General features: G+C 42.5%; 1 protein-coding gene across 8 annotated transcripts in view; it reads left to right on the forward strand.

The window, feature by feature from the left end:
- The window catches only part of LOC126106537 (zinc finger protein 239-like), a 376,855-nt gene that overhangs the window by 182,771 nt on the left and 177,374 nt on the right, over positions 1–16,710 (forward strand). Inside the window, exon 10 of one of the 8 annotated variants that reach the window (XM_049912873.1) lies at positions 7,511–7,900. The exons of the other annotated variants lie outside the window; for them this stretch is intronic. Within the exon in view, the coding sequence (XP_049768830.1) occupies positions 7,511–7,525 (15 nt within the window). The 3' untranslated portion in view covers positions 7,526–7,900. Of the gene's footprint in view, positions 1–7,510; positions 7,901–16,710 lie in introns of those variants that run through there. 8 annotated transcript variants of the gene reach the window in all.

The following is a 16,710-nucleotide window of genomic DNA, read 5'->3' on the forward strand; positions in this document are numbered from 1 at the left end:
AAATACTGTCGACGAAACTGCTGCCAAAGCAGAGATACTAAAAACGGCCTTCCGAAATTCCTTCACCAAAGAAGACGAAATAATTGTTCCGGAATTCGAATTAAGAATAGCTGCCAACATCAGTAAGGTAGAAGTAGATATCCTCGGAGTAGTGACGCAACTTAAATCGCTTAATAAAAGCAAGCCTTCTGGTACAGACTGTATCCAGTCAGGTTCCTTCCACAGTATGCTGATGCAGTAGCTCCGTACTTAACAATCATATACGAGACATATTTCTGGCGTTCCCCAAGGTAGTGTTATAGGCCCTCTGCTGTCCCTTACCTATAAAAACGAGTTTGGAGACAATCTGAGCAGCCGTTTTCGGATGTTTGCACATACGTTGTCGCTTATCAACTAGTAAAGTCGTCAGAAGATCAAAACAAATTGCAAAACCATTTAGAAAAGATAGCTGTATGGTGCGAAATTTGGCAATTGACCCTAAATAACGAAAAGCGTGAGGCCATCCACATGAGTGCTAAAAGGAATCCGTTAAATGTCGGTTACACGGCAAATCACTCAAATGTAAAGGCTGTAAGATCTACAAAATACTTACGAATTACAGTTACGAACAATTTAAATTGGAACACTTACAAAATGTAACAGATCTTATAAGGAGACTGCCTACATTATGCTTGTCCTTGCTCTTTTTAGAATATTGCTGCGCAATTTGGGATTCTTACCAGATAGGATTGACGAAGTTCATCGAGAAAGTTCACAGAAGGGCAGCACGTTTTGTATTATGGCGAAATAGCGGAGAGTGTGTCACTAAAATGATACAGGATTTTGAATGTTCTCGCGAATTTCCAATCACCAGCCTTCTCCTCCGAATGTGAAAATATTTTGTTGACGCCGCCCTACGTAGGGAGAAACGATCATCATAATAAAATAAGCGAAATGAGAGGTCGCACCGAAAGATATTGGCGTTCGTTTTCTCCGCGCGCTGTACCAAGTTGGAATAATAGAGAATTATTGTGAAGGTGTTTCGATGATCCCTCTGCCAGGCACTTAAATGTAATTTGCAGAGTATCGATGTAGATGTAGAATCTATCGCGTACGGGGGGACGTCCAAGAACGCTTTGCTTGCGAGAAGAGTGTTATATCTTCAGAAAAACGGGAAAGGATCGCAACGTAAGTGCACCAAAACTCACTTGTGAGATTGACTAAGGTATCGGAAGAAAGTGCATCCCGAAACAATAGGTGCTCAGAACAGGCAACTTTCACGGCCGCATTGCAAAACGGAAGGTCTTGATAAAAGAAAGGGAATACTGTGAAGTATGGCGGTGGACATGTAATGGTGTGCGAGTGCATGTCGGCGAGTGGAGTTGGTGAACCGGTTTTTATTGAGGATAAAATGAACTAATTCAGTATCTCATAATGCTGAGGGATAATTTGCAAAAGAGCGCGGAAAACATGCGAACGGGGAAACATTTTAGGTTTTATCAAAATAATGACCCGAAACATACGGCCTGGAATCTGAGACGTCTAATGTAAATGAATAGAAATGTAATGATTATTACAGTCACTAACTTCATATACTGTTATTTAAAAAATACCGTACCTGTTAAATTCATTATGCTAAAGCTATAAACTTACCCCTACCTCCTTTTGACACTTTTGTGAATAATCTTGTGTGAATATTACCGATAGTGAAAGATTGTCGTAAGTGTATTTACTGAAAAAGAGACAGCTTCAAATTGATTAGTGTGGATATAAAGTTGATTGGTGGCGGTGCTATTTCAATTAAAGCTTCAAATCTTGAGATTACTTTCACTTAATCTCAGTTGTATAATTTTCATTAGCAGGTAACTACAAAAATTGAATATGGTAGCCATTGAGCTACTTCAGAATCTCACAGCTTGCACCCATTTTGATTCCATGTAGAATTTCGAAAATTAGTTATAATAAATTAAATTCATTCCAGTAAAAGTTAAATCACTTCAGAAAGAATAAAACTAAATTGCTAGCGACCACAAATCTTTGTAAAATTAGTACCTAATTCAGAGGGACTGTCGAATGGTAAGTGCCAGTGTACAATCCGTTCGCTACTGTGGTAAGAATAAAACTAAAAGAAAGGCAGTGAATGCTTATTCATTGTAATATCCTATGTTCTGTGCCGAAAATATTGCAACTCTATACCTATTATCATCACGCTTCGGATACAGGATTAAAAGAGGTGCCTAAATTAACAATGGTAGCCATTGAGCCTACCTCAGGCCAGACAAACGTAAGGTTCCTGAAGAGGGGCAGCAGCCTTTTCAGTAGTTGCAGGGGCAACAGTCTGGATGATTGACTGATCTGGCCTTGTAACACAAACCAAAACGGCCTTGCTGTGCTGGTACTGCGTACGGCTGAAAGCAATGGGAAACTACGGCCGTAATTTTTCCCGAGGGCATGCAGCTTTACTGTATGGATAAATGATGGCGTCCTCTTGGGTAAAATCTTCCGGAAGTAAAATAGTCCCCCATTCGGATCTCCGGGCGGGGACTACTCAAGAGAACGTCGTTATCAGGAGAAAGAAGCCGACCTCGGGGAAGATCAGTTTGGATTCCGTAGAAATATGGGAACACGTGAGGCAATACTGACCCTACGATTTACCTTAGAAGCTAGATTAAGAAAAGGCAAACCTACGTTTCTAGTTTGTAGACTTGGAGAAAGCTTTTGACAATGTTGACTGGAATACTCTTTCAAATTCTGAAGGTGGCAAGGATAAAATACAGGGAGCGAAAGGCTATTTATAATTTGTACGGAAACCAGATGGCAGTTAAAGAGTCGAGGGACATGAAAGGGGGAGCAGTGGTTGGGAAGGGAGTGAGACAGGGTTGTAGCCTCTCCCCGATGTTATTCAATCTGTTTATTGAGCAAGCAGTAAAGGAAACAAAAGAAAAATTCGGTGTAGGTATTAAAATCCATGGAGAAGAAATGAAAACTTTGAGGTTCGCCGATGACATTGTAATTCTGTCAGAGACAGCAAAGGACTTGGAAGAGCAGTTGAACGAAATGGACAGTGTCTTGAAAGGAGGATATAAGATGAACATCAACAAAGCAAAACGAGGATAATGGAATGTAGTCGAATTAAGTCGGGTGATGCTGAGAGAATTAGATTAGGAAATGAGACACTTAAAGTAGTAAAGGAGTTTTGTTATTTGCGGAACAAAATAACTGATGACGGTCGAAGTAGGGAGGATATTAAATGTAGACTGGCAATGGCAAGGAAACCGTTTCTGAAGAAGAGAAACTTGTTAACATCGAGTATAGATTTAAGTATTTGTATGGAGTGTAGCCATGTATGGATGTGAAACATGGACGGTAAATAGTTTGGACAAGAAGAGAATAGAAGCTTTCGAAATTTGGTGCTACAGAAGAATGCTGAAGATTAGATGGGTAGATCACATAACTAATGAGGAGGTATTGAATAGGATTGGGGAGAAGATACGTTTGTGGCACAACTTGACTAGAAGAAGGGATCGGTTAGTAGGAAATGTTCTGAGGCATCAAGGGATCACCAATTTAGTGTTGGAGGACAGCGCGGAGGGTAAAAATCGTAGAGGGAGACCAAGAGACGAATACACTAAATTCAGAAGGATGTAGGCTGCAGTACGTACTGGAAGATGAAGAAGCTCGCACAGGATAGAGTAGCATGGAGAGCTGCATCAAACCAGTCTCAGGACTGAAGACCCCAACAACAACAAATTAACAATATTCCCTTAGGTTGCACATGGTCAAATCGGTAATTAATATTGTTAGTCAGGAAAATAGAAACTGTTACAAACTGTAGCGACAAAAGCCATAGGACACCGATATCTACATATATAGTTGCCGGTAGAATCACGTACACGAGCTATAAGAGGGTAGTGCATAGGCGGAACTGCCATTTGTACTCAGGTGGTTTGTGTGAAAAATCGTCCGTCGTGCTTATGGCTGCACGACAGGAATTAAGACTTTGAACGTGAAATGGTAGTTGGAGCTAGACTCGTGTTGCATTCCATTTTGGAAATTGTTAGGTAATTCAATAGTCCGAGATCCACAGTGTCTAGAATGTGACGAGAATACCAAATTTCATGCATTACTTCTCACCATGGACAATGCAGTTGTCGATGACTTGCATTTAACAACCAACAACAGCGGTCTTTGCGTAGACTTGTCAGTGGCGACAGACAAGCAACACTGCATGAAATAACCGCAGGAATTAATGTGGAACCTACGACAGTGCGGCGAAATTGCGTGTTAACGGGCTACGGCAGCAGACGACCGACGCGAGTGCCGTTGCTGATAGCACGACATCGGCTGCAGCGCCTCTCCTGGGCTCGTGACCATTTCTGTTGGACTCTGGACAACTGGAAAACTGTGGCCTGTGATCAGATGAGTCTATATTTCAGTTGGTAAGACCCGTGTGGCGCAGACCCCATGAAACCATGGAACCAAGTTGTTAACAAGGCATTGTGCAAGCTGGTAGTGGCTCCATAATGGTGCAGTAGGGTTTTGGAGCATATTCTGTATTCAAACATTATGAATCACCTCGAAGGGAACGATCTATTGATACGTAATCAGCATGGTTTCAGAAAACAACGTTCTTGTGCAACGCAGCTAGCTCTTTATTCGCACGAAATAATGGCCGCTATGACAGGGGATCTCAAGTTGATTCCGTATTTCTAGGTTTCCGGAAAGCTTTTGACACCGTTCCTCACAAGCGACTTCTAATCAAGCTGCGGGCCTATGTGGTATCGTCTCAGTTGTGCGACTGGATTCGTGATTTCCTGTCAGGAAGGTCGCAGTTCGTAGTAATAGGCAAATCATCGAATAAAACTGAAGTGATATCAGGTGTTCCCCAGGGAAGCGTCCTGGGACCTCTGCTGTTCCTGATCTATATAAATGACCTGGGTGACAATCGTAGCAGTTCTCTTATGTTGTTCGCAGATGATGCTTTAATTTACCGTATAGTGAGGTCATCCGAAGACCAGTATCAGTTGCAAAGCGATTTAGAAAAGATTGCTGTATGGTGTGGCAGGTGGCAGTTGACGCTAAATAACGAAAAGTGTGAGGTGATCCACATGAGTTCCAAAATAAATCCGTTGGAATTCGATTACTCGATAAATAGTACAATTCTCAAGGCTGTCAATTCAAGTAAGTACCTGGGTGTTAAAATTACGAACAACGTCAGTTGGAAAGACCACTTAGATAATATTGTGGGGGAAGACGAGCCAAAGGTTGCGTTTCATTGGCAGGACACTTAGAAGATGCAACAAGTCCACTAAAGGAACGGCTTACACTACACTCGTTCGTCCTCTGTTAGAATATTGCTGCGCGGTGTGGGATCCTTACCAGGTGGGATTGACGGGGGACATCGAAAGGGTGCAAAAAAGGGCAGCTCGTTTTGTATTATCACGTAATAGGGGAGAGAGTGTGGCAGATATGATACGCGAGTTGGGATGGAAGTCATTAAAGCAAAGACGTTTTTCGTCGCGGCGAGATCTATTTACGAAATTTCAGTCACCAACTTTCTCTTCCGAATGCGAAAATATTTTGTTGAGCCCAACCTACATAGGAAGGAATGATCATCAAAATAAAATAAGAGAAATCAGAGCTCGAACAGAAACGTTTAAGTGTTCGTTTTTCCCGCGCACTGTTCGGGAGTGGAATGGTAGAGAGATAGTATGATTCTGGTTCGATGAACCCTCTGCCAACCACTTAAATGTGAATTGCAGAGTAATCATGTAGATGTAGACTGTTTTTATATGGAGTGGAGGTGTCCCAACTGAACCCATCAATGACTAAATGCTATGTTCGGCTACTTGGAGACCATTTGCAGCCATTCATAGACTTCATGTTCCTAAACGACGACAGAATTTTTGTGGATGACAAGGCGCCATGTCCCCGGGCCACAATTGTTCACAGTTGCTTTGAAGAACATACTGGATAATTCGAGCGAAAGCTTTACCCACCCAGACCACCCGAGAAGCATCCCACAGAACATTTAAGGGACATAATCGAGAGGTCAGTTGGTGCACAAAATCCTCCACTGTCAACACTTCCGCAATTATGGATGGTTAGAGAGACAGCATGGCTCAATATTTCTGCAGGAGACTTCCAACGAATTGTGGAGTCCGTGTCACGTCGAGTTTCTGCACTGCGTCAGACAAAAGGAGGCCCGATACGATATTAGGAGATACGCCATGAGTTTGTCACCTCAGTGTTTAGTGTATATTAAATGCCACTGCTCAACAAAGTAACTTCCTTTTTCTGGGAAGAGCCTTAGACGATGTTTTTGTGACAAGGCGAGACAGAGGCCGGGTCGCCCGCCGCGTTGCCATACGAAAAGAGCGATACTGCAGCCTGTTTTTACATAGCGCCGTACTTTGTAGAATGGAGTGAACTCTTGATAGCAGGCAGTACGCCCACATATTGAAGAATGTGATGCTGCCATCAGCGCGAATGCATGTTACTGGAAGGCCATTCACCTGTGCATTAGATCGCGTTTGTTCAAAGCATGGACTCGACAGCATAGATTGACCGACAAAGGCTGCTGATATGAACCGAATGAAATACTTGGGCGGTGGTTATATGGACACTATCGGGTAGCTGGCTACAGATGCAAACGGTTATAGCAGACACCCTTCGGCACTGCATTCTTCAAGCCTGAGAGGAAGTTGCCTCTTCTGGCAGTTATATCGAATTCCGCATAGATTCCACGCTAAGATGCATAATTCAAGTCAGAAATGATGGGGGGGGATTCTAGACAAGATATTACAGCGGTGAAAGCTCTCGTTACATGTTCCTCTGCACAGTTTTCTGTTAGTGAGAGCTAGTGGAAACTCACTTGGCAATGAAAAAGTATTGAACACGACGAAATAAAAATAGGTTAGGTTACATTTACATAATGCTTTTATTTGTAATACGTTTCTCTTTATTTTATGTTTTGCTCATTACTTTTATATTTCAGTTACTCTCTGCCTACATACATAAAAGTGATTAATCATGAGCTCCTTTTTATTAAGAATAGTATTATTTTTTTCCAAATTCATCTCTCTTCACCTTTATTGGCTCCCCTGCAACCCCAAAAGTATCTAAAACATTTCTTCTAGTATTTATTCACTTTTAATTAACCCTCCTACCTTCCCCCCCTCTCTCTCCCCCCCTCTCAAACCTCTCTCCCCCCCTCTCCCCCTCTCAAACCTCTCTCCCCCCCCTCTCCCCCTCTCAAACCTCCCTCCCTCCCTCCCTCCCTCCCTGCCCCCCCCTCTCCCTCAAATCTATTTGTAGGGACCTAGCTCACCCAGATTACCTCCGAAAGTGTCTACATGGGCGAACACAGACTCGTAACGAGTCATTCAATAACATTATCTGCACACGAGTGCCCAAAAATGTTTTTTAGGGCCCAGTACACTAAAATGGGGAGTTAGTGATGCTGTATTAACATTTAATAATGGAAACATGGGAAGAGTAAGAGTACTAAAACATCTTAACGTCACTCCAGGCTACCATACTGTAAACGGATTGAAGCTATTGGACAAGTTGAGACTCGCTAAGGCACAGCGTGCAGCTGACTTCACCACCAAAGAGGCAACATCAGTCAGAAGAAATAAACTTTCAGAGCAGGAAGCTGCTAAAGATGATTATGCTGACTATGCTGCTGGGTGTTTTTGAGACTTAATTTAACATTACAAGTCAATTTCTATAATTTTAAACTGTAAATGTGATTTTCTCAAAATGACATTTTTTTTATGCTTTATGTTCCTTTATATCAAAAACTACTTTTGATAGCTATATGAAACTTTCGCAGCTATATCAATATGACATACTGCAAGTACTAAAGCACAACTATGGCAATACTTTGAACAGATAGATGTCTACGGCATTACATGTACAATTATTTGTAATAAAAAGCAGCATAATAGAAAATACGTATACACACATTAAAAAAGTTTTGCATCACCCCAGTTCCCAGAACTCCTGAAGATACATTGACTGTGGATATTGGTTCATAGACACAGGCCCTTCGACTGTTCAGAGATTTCACTAAACCCGCCCAAAGATGTAAACCACCATGCATGAGCAGCGCCTATCAGACAGAGGGGATCCGACAGCCGATCAGCTCCAGTAATTACACCAGGCAGGAGGTACACGGTTCATGTTGCCTGTAGTTCATCTACCTAGACGGTCAATACTGCCGTTCGATTGCGTCCGCATTATTACTTTGTGCCAGGAAGGGCTCTCAACAAGGGAAATGTCCAGGCATCTCGGAGTGAACCAAAGCGAAGTTGTTCAGATTTGGAGGAGATACAGAGAGACAAGAACTGTCGGTGACATGCCTCGCTCAGGCCGCCCAAGGGCTACAACTGCAGTGGATGACCGCTACCTACGGATTATGGCTCGGAGGAAACCTGGCACCAACGCCACCATGATGAATAATGATTTTCGTGAAACCACAGGACGTCGTGTTAAGACTCAAACTGTGCGCTGTAGGCTGCATGATGCGCAACTTCACTCCCGACGTCCATGGCGAGGTCTATCTTTGCAACCACGACACCATGCAGTGCGGTACAGATGGGCCCAACAACATGCCGAATGAACCGCTCAGGATTGGCATCACATTCTCTTCACCGATGAGTGTCTCATATGCCTTCAACGAGACCATCGTCGGAGACGTGCTTGGAGGCAACTCGGTCAGGTTTGAAAGCCTTAGAAACACTGTCCAGCGAGTGAAGCAAGGTGGAGGTTCCCTGCTGTTTTGTGGTAGCATTATGTGGGGCCGATGTTCACCGCTGGTGGTCATGGAAGGCGCCCTAACGGCTGTACGATACGTGAATGACATCCTCCGACCGACAGTGCAACCATATCGGCAGCATATTGGCAAGGCATTCGTCTTCATGGACGACAATTCGCGCCCCTATCGTGTACATCTTGTGAAGGACTTCCTTCAGCGTAACGACATCGATCGACTAGAGTGGTCAGCATGTTCTCCAGACATGAACCCTATCGAACATACCTGGGATAGATGGACGACGTGACCCACCAACCACTCTGAGGGATGCCCAAGGGCCTTGAGGAGTGGGACAGTCTGGACTAACAGTGCCTTGATAAACTTGTGGATAGTATGCCACGACGAATATAGGCATGCATCAATGTAAGAGGACGTGCTACTGGGTATTAGAGGTACTGGTGTGTACAACAATCTGGACCACCATCTCTGAAGGTCTCGCTGTATGGTGGTACAACATGCAATGTGTGGTTTTCATGAGCAATTAAAAAAGCGGAAATGATGTTTATGTTGATCTCTCTTCCAATTTTCTGTACATGTTTCGGAACTCTCGTAACTGAGGTGATGCAAAACTTTTTTTGATGTGTGTGTGTATATCTCTCCTCCTCTTGTACCTCCTCTCTTAATGCTGGTTCAGTAGACATAAATAATATGAGTAAGATACCTGTAAAAATTTCATAGATAAAGGCACATAAAGTAGGCTAATTTAACATTGCCCGCATAGGCCCTGAAAAGTCCCCTTAAATAACTGTCTCTCAAAGAACTGCGTTTGTAAATTTCTAGTCTTTGAAAGAATTGCGAGTAGTAAGATTTCATAGCATAATAGAGTATAGATAAGTGCAGGCTTGGTGGAAGTGCGTCTCTCATTGCATTATTTTGTTTTTTGAGGGTGAGGACATGGACGTCCGCTGATATATACCCGGGAGAGGGGAGGCGTGACAGGCAAATGGTCACGTATAGGGAGAACCATTACTAGTAATATATGAAACATTCATACATCAAAACCAAAAAGTTATGGTAATCTCTCTTACTTCTGTTTAGCTGCAATTCTCTCAACACGTTTTCGTGAGTGATCTTTGGCGCTCCTTGAACCAGTTTTTGATCCACCATTTTCTTTCTGCGTGCAACAAAGTAGAGCAATTATCACAGCAGCAGCGTCTTTATCGTCCAACATTCAGAACCGCACGCTGTCGCTGTGATATTACATCATATAACTGACAAAATAATTAACAGTATTATGGAGCAGTCTAGGGGGGATCAGTGATTTTTTACAATATTATTATGCAATATTATTGACTGTCTGCTTTATAGCCAGTAGACACTTTCTGATTGTGTGTTGTAAGTCACCATTACGGCGTGCTGTAGACAAAATTATACATTGCTCTGTCTTTTCTCAGCGCTGAAAACTCACTTCGAAGCTCCACAAAGATTATAGCCGCTGGACGATATTTCAGTTTTTGTAAAGCGACACACGGCGGGGTACCACTATCAACGATCTGATAAAAACACACAAAAGTTATGAAAGAATTCTGAAATCCAAATATGGTGCTTTGGCTTTTGAAGAGACAGAAGACGGTGCTTCGCAGTACATACTGGCAAGGAGAATACTAATCTAACAAATTGTAGTCTCTTCTTGTGCTCGTAATTCAACCTCGTCCCGGACGTGAACTTTTTAAATACATATATGGCTTTCATCATCCATCTTGCAAGATGGATTTGCTTCGAGCACGGGAAGATAGTCCATGAGATGGTTCTTAGAGAAGAGTGTCTGCGGTCAAATACTATCATCATCATCTCATACATCATATACCTGCAACGTAAACACAAGAGATCTTTTTCCAAAATGTTTTGAATCAAAACACATGCACCTCTAAAAGTGGTCATATTTTATGCTGCTGTGAAAGAAACTAATGCTTTAACTAATAAGCCATTCAGTCCGAGTTTCATGGTCAACTTTCTCCTGTCCTTTTCCGTAGTAAGTGAAATGACCGAAACATATGTAAAATTTTGAACGTTGAACTAGTAGTGAACTTTAATTTTCCTGTATGTCCGAATACATTTCTGAGTAAAGTTTATGTTTAAATAAGTTGATACGTATTTAATGAATTCACTCTCGTCTGTTAACGCAGTCAGAAAGTAGTCACATGCGCCTTACAGATAATGTTTAATTATTTTGTACTTAATTAACGAAATAATGGTTATATTTTTACGTTCCCTGCATTAATAAATAGCCAAGAGACGTGAATTATCGTAAATACATGTAAAACAGACGAATGACACTGATTTAGTAACTGAGCTACATATTTTTCATGTAGAAATACTTTCGAATATGTGTATATTCATCTTACTCCGCTGAAAGCAAGGGAATATAAACAGACATTTTGTGCATGAGAAGCATATACACATATCGAAAAAAGTTCCGCCTCACCTCGGTTCCGAGAGTTCCGAAACCTGTACAGAAAATTGGAATAGAGATGAACATAAATATCATTTCCGCCCTTTTTATTGCTCATGAAAACCACACGTTTCATGTGGCACCACCATACAGCAAGACAATCAGAGGTGGTGGTCCAGATTGCTGTTTACACCAGTACCTCTAATAACCAGTAGCACGTCCTCTTACATTGATGCATTCCTGTGTTCGTCGTGGCATACTATTAACAAGTTTATCAAGGCACTGTTGATCCATCAGAGTGGTTAGTGGATCACGTCGTCCATAAAGAGCCCTTTTCAATCACTCCCAGGCATGCTCGATGGGGTTCATGTCTGGAGAACAAGCTAGGTACTCTAGTCGAGCGATGTCATTATCCTGAAGGAAGTCATTTACAAAATGTACACGATTGGGGGGGGGGGGCGAATTGTCGTCCCTGAATACGAATGCCTCGCCAATATGCTGCCACTATGGTTGCCCTATCAGTCAGAGGATGGCATTCACCTATCGTACATCTGTTACGGCGCCTTCCATGACCACCAGCGGCGTGCGTCGGCTCCACATAATGCCACACCAAAACAGGAGGGAACCTCCACGTTGCTATACTCGCTGGACAGTGTGTCTAAGGCTTTCAGCCTGACCGAGTTGCCTCCAAACACGTCTCCGACGATTGTCTCGTTGAAGGCATATGAGACACTCATCGGGGAAGAGAACGTGGTGCCAGTCCTGAGCGGTCCATTCGGCATGTTGTTGGGCTCATCTGTACAGTGCTGCATGGAGTCGAGGTTGCAAAGTTGGACCTCGCCATGGACGTAGGGAGTGAAGTTGCGCATCATGCAGCCTACTGCGCACAGTTTGAGTCTTAACACGACGTCCTGTGGTTTCACGAAAAGCATGATTCATCATTGGTGGCGTTGCTGCCAGGTTTCCTCCGAGCCATAATCCGTAGGTAGCGGTCATCCACTGCAGTTGTAGCCCTTGGGCGGCCTGAGCGAGGCATGTCACCGACAGTTCCTGTCTCTCTGTATCTCCTCCATGTCCGAACAACATCGCTTTGGTTCACTCCGAGACGCCTGGATACTTCCCTTGTTGAGAGTCCTTCCTGGCACAAAGTAACAATGCGGAGGCGATCGAACCGCGGTATTGGCCGTGTAGGCATGGTTGAACTACAGACAACATGAACCGTGTACTTCCTCCTGGTGGAATGTCTGTAACCGGCTGTCGGACCTCCTCTGTCTAATAGGCGCCGCTCATTCATGGTTGTTGATATCTTTGAGTGGGTTTAGTGACATCTCTGTACAGTCAAAGGGACTGTGTGTCTGATACAATATCCATAGTAAACGTCTGTCTTCAGGTCCTGGGAACCGGGGTGATGCTAACCTTTTTTGATGTGTGTACTTCTGTTGCTGTTATTATCGGTGGCACTTTCCTTGACACTTAAATTTTTTGTGAAGTGTAATAATTCGTCCATCCTTATACTTAACTTGACTTTCTAATATTACAATATTGTTTGTAAATGTAATTATTTTCGCTTCAAAGGCTAACATGTCGAAGATTCTTACCGTTTGTGGCTCAAATTTAGCAACAATTCTGGAATTGATTTCGTCTGTGTTGGGAAACAGTTTTATTGGTCTTTCGATGATTTATCATCACATCTGTGTGGTTTTCCTTTAAGAAAAAGTTATGGTGGCTTATTCGATACGTTAAATAATGTAGGTACAGAGTTCCTGATGCCTTTTTTACGATCCACATTGACAGATTTGGCCAAAAGTGTAGCGAACAAAACTCAGCAACGTAGGGTTAGATATGCGACAGGTCACGTCTTCTAGTGCTGAATAGCAACTTTTTTTCAATAAAGGAAGACAACATTATTTAGGAAATGTCTGTTTATGTCAAGAGAATCTTAAATAAACTGCCCTGTAATGTACTGCTTTTTACCTTCCGGCGAACTTAGAAAAAGAAATGCGGTGTCAGTTTGGTTATTGCCGATTTTTATGGCATTACATACACTTACTATTGTAGAAACTGTGTAACAGGTCAACATAAACGTTAGTATTATTACTCGTCCGGTACCGCATTCAGAATTGTCACTTGCTGGGCGCCTGGGACGTTGCTTTCGCTGTGGGTAACGAAAACGCGAAGAGTGTCGCGACTGTTATGATGCACACTGTAGATGTCCGTGGTGGTCCTCGCAGGGTCGTAAACAGGGCCCGTAATCCATACATCCTTTGGGCCTGCTGTGGCTTGCGGTCACTGGTTCGTCATGTCAGCCGACTATTGTGATACTTTCTAAGGATACCTTCAGGTAAGGAAAAAGAAGTAAACAACTTACCTACATAAGGTAAACAACGAATTTATCGTATGTATGGGTACTTGATACTATTTCTGCATATTTATCTAAAAATCCACGCAGCGTGAACAATTATTATGTTGGTGCGTAAGTTCATAATGGTTTTTTGTTTTGCATGTTGGTATTGTGGTTGATACGGTTTTTTTATCGACTGTCATTTTTTATTTGTAGGTCACTGTTGCTATTTTAGATATTGTCATTTTGTCATTTGAAGATATGGAGTTGAACTGTGAACGCTAGAAGATGGAGTGCCAAGTGGAGAAATCATTCAGTGTTCACGTTTCCTCCCCCCCCCCCCCCCCCTTGAGAAAAAGATTCTGGCAAGAAGAGCCGGAGACAGCGGTAATGTGTTAGAGTATGAGTTTTGTGTGTATCATTGTATGAATGTGTTTGTATGCATTGCTTCCTTTCTGATATAGGCTTTGGCCGAAAACTTACATGAATACGGTTTTCGTCGTGCCTGTCGGCTGCTCGGCGTGTGAGCACCGATCTATCACCTTGATAGTACAGTTATTCCCACATTAAGTTTGTTGTAAATAATCCAGTGCACTTCAACAATGATGTACATAATTACAACATCAGAAGAAAAAAAAGTGACATTCATTATATCACATTGTGTCTCTAGCACAAACAGAGGTTCGCAGTGCGCTGCAAACAACAGATCTGATCCCTTACCCATTGATGTAAAATGCGTGACAGACAACAAAGTAAAATTTTAAACTAAATTGAAAACGTTTCTTTTTCACAAATTCTTCTGTTCCCCAGAAGGCTATATGTTATTGTAATATGTAAATGGTGATGGTTAGGAATTATTGGCTAACATCTGCCTGTCTTTAATTTAAAAATACGTCAAAAAAGTAATAATCAGGGTGGAGGCATTTGAAAAAACTGATGTCAATATAACTGGCTTGTTCCACATCATTATGATTTAACGTGCAAATGATACGTGGAACATGAAACTAACTAGCTATTTGTATGTCACAGAGCATGGTATAGACTTTGATATATACTTACATACAGCGTAAAAGTTATTGAACTATATAAGAAAGAACATAAATTAGTTACAAAATACGGCGTGCACACACTTTATTCAACATGTAAACGTTACTGCAGATATTCGTATTTAGCTTAATGGCATGTTCGATAGACCTGCCATCATTGCCGATGATGTGGCGTAGACGAATAGCGAAATTCTGCATGGCCCGCTGAAGTGTCGGAACATCAATGCTGTCAATCTGAATGGCTCTTTTCAGCTCAGCAATGGTTTTGGGGTTATTTCTGTACACCCTGCCTTTAGTATATCTCCACAAAAAGGAGTCGCATTATTCATATCCGGAGAATATGGCGGCCAGTCGAGGCCCATTCCAGTGGCCTCTGGGTATGCCAGAGCCAGAATGCGGTCCCCAAGGTACTCCTTCAGGATATCAAACTATCTCCTGCTTCGATTAGGTCAAGCTCCGTCTAGCATGAACCACGTCTTGTCGAAGTCAGTGTCACTTCGGATAAATCATCTTCCAAAACCTTCCCATGCCGTTTGGTAGTCACAGTGCCGTCAAGGAATATCGCACCAATTATTCCGTGATTGGACACTGCACACGACACAGTCACCTGTTGAGGCTCAAGAGACTTCTCGGTCGGGAAATGCGGATTCTCAGTCACCCAAATGCGCCAGTCTCGCTTATTGACGAACCAATTCAAATGGATTTAGAATTATATAATAATACCTTCAGCTGCTGACGGGCGTTTATATGTATCAACGGGGACAGGTGAAAATTGTTGCCCCAACAGGGACTCGAACCCGGGATCTCCTGCGTACATGGCAGACGCTTCATCCATTTGAGCACCGAATATCTCGCGCACGCCTCCCGCTAGACCCCATTCTCGCCTTGTATGTCCACACACTACAATCGTAGTGTTCCTACCCAACACATTAATTACTCGTGGAAGACATTTTTACCAAGTCCCATAAGAGTTCGGGCAATATGTGTGCATCTGCACAAAAGAAGGAGGTGATGGCCAGTATTGTCAGAACTATATACTTATATGGATATGGTGTCTGTTCTTTCGGACATGTCCATATAAGTATATAGCTATGGCAATACCGGCCATGACCTCCTCCTGTGCAGATGCACACATATTGCCCGAACTCTTACGGGACTTGTTAAGAATGTCTTCCATGAGTAATGAGTGTGTTGGGTAGGGACAGTACGAATGTTGTGTGTGGATATATAAGGTGAGAATGTGGGTCTCGCGGGAGGCGTGCACGAGATAGTCCCTGCAGTCGTGCTATCCTCTGTGCCGTCGGTGGTTCACATGGATGGAGCGTCTGCCATTTAAGCAGGAGATTCCGGGTTCGAGTCCCGGTCGGGGCACACATTTTCACCTGTCTCCGTGGGTATACATCAACGCTCATCTGCAGCTGAAGGTATTAATATATAATTCTAATTTAGTTCTAGATGGCTGCAGAAAGAACAGACACCATTGATGACCTGCTGTTCTTTTGGACATGTCCGAAAGAACAGACACCATATCCATATAAGTATATATAATTCAAATGAAAGTGGACTTCGTCGCTAAACCAAACTATAATGCGCATACTAATTCCCATAATTCCCCGCGACCAACTGTGCAGTTTGAACGTCGTAACGCAAACCGTTCAGAAGTTATGACTATTTTATTTCATATACTTCAATAATTGTTACCCTGTACTTCGAAAAGCTCCAAATTCAATTCAAAAGTAAAATGAAGCTGATAAGGTAGACGTACATTCCAATTCTGATATCTTTGGTTATTCCTGAAAAACTGACAGAGTTACTGGTGAGAGATATTCCGGGAAAAGAAGCAAATAGGCTACTATTGGAAAGGTAGGCCTACATCTCATACAGTTTAGGCTATCGTTGCTAATAAAATGACTTACATGTTAAAGCAAAATATTCATTTTACGGGTCTAAGTTTTTGAGACCATTCCCGTAATCTCATTTGTCGTATTGCAGAATGCTGGTACATGTTAAAAAGAGTACATCGTTTTTCACCCTATAAATTGCTATTATTGCTCGCACCCTGAATTACGCATCAAAGTGAGATGATGCGTAAACTACAGTGAAACTAATGCACTGACAGTTTAATAAAAAAAAG

This window comes from Schistocerca cancellata, chromosome 10, assembly GCF_023864275.1.
Source record: "Schistocerca cancellata isolate TAMUIC-IGC-003103 chromosome 10, iqSchCanc2.1, whole genome shotgun sequence".
NCBI classification, from domain to species: Eukaryota; Metazoa; Arthropoda; class Insecta; order Orthoptera; family Acrididae; genus Schistocerca; species Schistocerca cancellata.